Source organism: Ichthyophthirius multifiliis (genome assembly GCF_000220395.1).
Source record: "Ichthyophthirius multifiliis unplaced genomic scaffold scaff_1120509249679, whole genome shotgun sequence".
NCBI classification, from domain to species: Eukaryota; Ciliophora; class Oligohymenophorea; order Hymenostomatida; genus Ichthyophthirius; species Ichthyophthirius multifiliis.
Window position 1 is genome coordinate 13583 of NW_004087471.1, and position 3946 is coordinate 17528.

The following is a 3946-nucleotide window of genomic DNA, read 5'->3' on the forward strand; positions in this document are numbered from 1 at the left end:
AAGCAAAAAATTAAATTATAAAGCTAAATTTAAAAAAATAAAAATGAATATGAATTGGGATATGTTTGACGGTCTACCAGATGATTACGTTTCGAATAATAAAATGACAGAATAAGAATGGGAAGATACAACTAATTATTTAAAAAACCATCCTTTATTTCTGAAATAAATCCCTGAAAATATAGAAAATAATCCAGATTTAGTTGCTTTATAAAATCTAATATATGATGATGAACCTGAAAATATAGCTAAAAATTGCAAAGTAAAATAAAAAAATACATAAAAAACAACAACAAAAAAATAAAAGGAAAGAGGAAACGATATATTCAAAAAAGGTACAGGAAAAAGATACTTTATAAAAGAAGCCTTAAAAACATATACCGAAGGAATCGATGCATAAGGAAAAGATAAAGAAATAAACGCAATTTTATATAACAATAGAGCTTTAATGAATATATAATTGAGTTTTTTGATAAAAAAATATATATATATATAGATAAATATATATAATATATAGATATAATTTTATATATTTATATTTATATATATACTTAAAATAGAAAATTTTGGAAAAGCTATTGATGATTGTAAATAGGCAATTTTATAAGTTCCATATTTTACAAAAGCATATTATAGAAAAGCTTAAGTTGAATAAAAATTAAGAAAATATTAAGACTGTATAGAAACTTTAAAATAAGGACTTGTTTTTGACAAAAATAATAAGGAAATGATTAACTTATAAAAATAAGTTGAATAATAACTAGATGAAGAAGAAAAGAAAAAAATTTAAACTATAGATTAAAAAAAAATATAAGTGGAAGATATCTACTCATTATGTTTAAAAAAAAATATTGTTTTAGGTAAAAAAGTCATGGATTTTCCCGAAACTTGTAAAGTAATTACTATTACTTTTAATATATAAGTTTATTTTTTATATAGTAAAGTATTTTTTTTGATAAAGAAAATTATATTCATTTCCCTATTTTTGTTACTTATCCCGAATTTTAGTAATTAGATTATATTTAAGATACTAAAGAAAATGATGCTTTAATTGATTAACTCTCTGTTATTTTTGAACAAGGGTTACCTTGGGATACTAATAAATATTATACTGATATGAATAATTTAGAAGTTTATATTGAATTTAATGTTACTTAGAGTTTAAAGCCTATATAAAATCCAAGAACTTGGCCTAGTTAATATGGCTTAAAAAAAATAGATTTTAACTAAAATATAATTAACGTTTTATCTATTAGAGGTTATGTATTGCCTATGGTTCCGGAAATTATTATTGTTTCTAAAATAAGTAATTATTATAATTATTTTTTATAAAATAATGATTTTATTAAATGATAAAAAGAAAAAATTATATTTATTAATAAAAATATAAAATATATATATATATATATATATATATATATATATATATATATATTTATGTCTAAAATATGCCATTTATTTATATATGGTCTGTTAAATTCTATTTATATTATATACATTTATATATGTATATTTATGTTTTTAATTTTTTTCATAAAAAAGATTTATTTAATAATAATTTTTAATTTTTTTTTTGTATATGTTAATCATATAATTTTAAACATACTTAAGGCTTTTTTTCATTTTCTTTAAAGTATTCAATAAAACAAATAGAACAATAATCAATAAAATCATTTAAATTGAAAACCTTTAAATTATTTAAAACAACTTAAATACCAAATCCATGTGTAACAATAACCAAAGCAGTTTTTTCCGAATTTTATTTATTAAAAAACTGTTCTATTAATAAATTATATGCTTTCGAAAATCTTTCATAAAAATCTTCAAGTTTATCCTCTGGAAATTTTTATTAAATTAATTTTTCGTTTTCTAAATATTGATACTAAATATTGAAATTATTTATCTTTTTTTTAACATATTCCTACTCTTATTAGCCACTTAATATCTCGTTAATGTCTTCTTTAAACCATTAGCTTCTTAATTATTCCCCTATTTACTTTTAAGTATATATTTTATTATCGATTATATTCAAGGAAGTATTTTTTATTATATAATACGCGGTTTATATACATCTTATAAATGGTGATGAAATAACTAATAAATTTTCTATTTTTTAGTTTTTTTCATCTAATATTTTTTATATTTGTTTTCCTGTTTCTTCTGATTATAAAATTCCTAATTAACTAAGCTCAGGATTATATAGATTATTTATTTTTTCAAATTCTTCCTTTTTAGGAGAATGGTCTATTCTTTCGCCATGCCTAATAATAAATATCATAATAAAAGATTATATATATATATATATATATATATATATATATATATATATATTTATTTATTTATTTTTAAAAAAAAGAAAATTTTAAAATTCTAAAAATATGTATATATAAATATATGGATAAAATATTTTATTTTTATTATCATAAAAATTCATAAATATTACTTTCAGTAATAACAGCAGATAACTATTAATCATGCTCTTCTATTATTAAATCTTCACAAATTTAAAATTAATACCCTATTCCTACAAATTTTAAAAAGGCATTCTTTTATTTTAATTATTTTATTGTTTTATCATAATATCCACCTCCATATCCAATTCTATATAAATTCTTATTAAATCCTAAAAAAGGAGTAATAATTAAATTAGGAATAACTTCTTTAGAATCTTCTTTTAAAGGAATAGGAATATTATACTTCCCTTTTATTAATATACTTTTATTATTATAACTACGAAACAGTAGACTTTTTTATTCATCTTCTTCTATTATTGGTAAAGAATAATTAAACTCGAGATGTTATAAATTCTAAATTATATTAAGACAGTTTATTTCAGATCCTATAGGATAAAATAATCCAATTTATATTTAATTATATGGTTTATTTGTAAAATGTTTAAATATGTAATTTTTAAGATTTTGTGAAGCTTTTTATTCTATTTCTAACTTTTATTAATAACTTAATTACTAAGTTGCTATATTTCTTAATAATTTTAATTCTTTTCTTAATTTTTCTTTTAATTCTAACATTATTGTTTGTTTGTTTGTTTTTAAATAATTTATATACAATAATATATTTAGATTAAATAAGTAACTTAAACAAGAAAAAAAGTAATTAAATTCATATTTTTTTTATATAAAATTAAATAGCTAAATCATATGTTTTTTTATATTAAAGAGCATTTTGTGAATATATAATAAAAGGAATTTATAAAAAATATATTTGATATATTAAAAATCAATTATATATAAAATAAAATACTCGGAAAAAATAAATAAAAAAATATTAAAAAATAAAAAAAAGTAAATTTATTTATATATTTAAATTCAATAAAATGATTTTCTAAATAAATATTAATTTTATTATTCATACTATAAATTTTAAAATTCCTACATTTTAACAAAAGAAGATTTCTACTATTATTATCTTTATTACAATAACGAATAAACTGACTAAGATTAAGTAACACTTTCCATTTAATCATAATAATTATATTTTAAATTATTTAAAGTACTCAATTATTAATTAGTTAATGCAGTCTGAGTACTTAATTATTAAAAATTCGAATTTTTTTCTTAATCTAAATATGATAAGATTGATTTTTTTTGTTATTCTAAATTTTAAAAGTTTGAATTTAAAATTTAATTTTTAAAATTTAAATTTTGTTCTTATTCTTCGTTTTATAAAAAATCTTGATTTTAATTTTTTTTAAGATTTTAGATTTAATTAATATTATCTTCATCATTTTTTAATAATTTATTTTAATTATTTTCTTTAAATATTATATTTTTAGGAGTTAAATTAATAATAGTTTTACTTTCATCTTATGAATATGATAAAGAATCATTTATTTCATTTAATTTAAATAGTTTTTATTTATTATTTTATTCATATTTTTCTTATATTTATTTTAGGTTTGTTTGAATTTCGTCATTTATATTTTATA

General features: G+C 16.9%; 1 protein-coding gene across 1 annotated transcript, besides 5 other annotated features; it reads left to right on the plus strand. All coding sequences in view use genetic code 6, as the record gives it.

The window, feature by feature from the left end:
- IMG5_022390 (tetratricopeptide repeat protein) lies at positions 1–895 on the plus strand (the record flags this gene model as incomplete). The annotated part of the gene is made up of 2 exons (XM_004039413.1): positions 1–464; positions 561–895. Coding segments are annotated over exons 1-2 (756 nt in total), but the record flags the coding sequence as incomplete, so codon positions are not given.
- Positions 481–539: a microsatellite.
- Positions 481–550: a microsatellite.
- A 496-nt stretch (positions 896–1391) lies between the features above and the next one.
- Positions 1392–1435: a microsatellite.
- An 853-nt stretch (positions 1436–2288) lies between these two features.
- Positions 2289–2331: a microsatellite.
- Positions 2332–3614: 1283 nt separating this feature from the next.
- Positions 3615–3664: a microsatellite.
- The last annotated feature ends 282 nt before the right edge of the window (positions 3665–3946 follow it).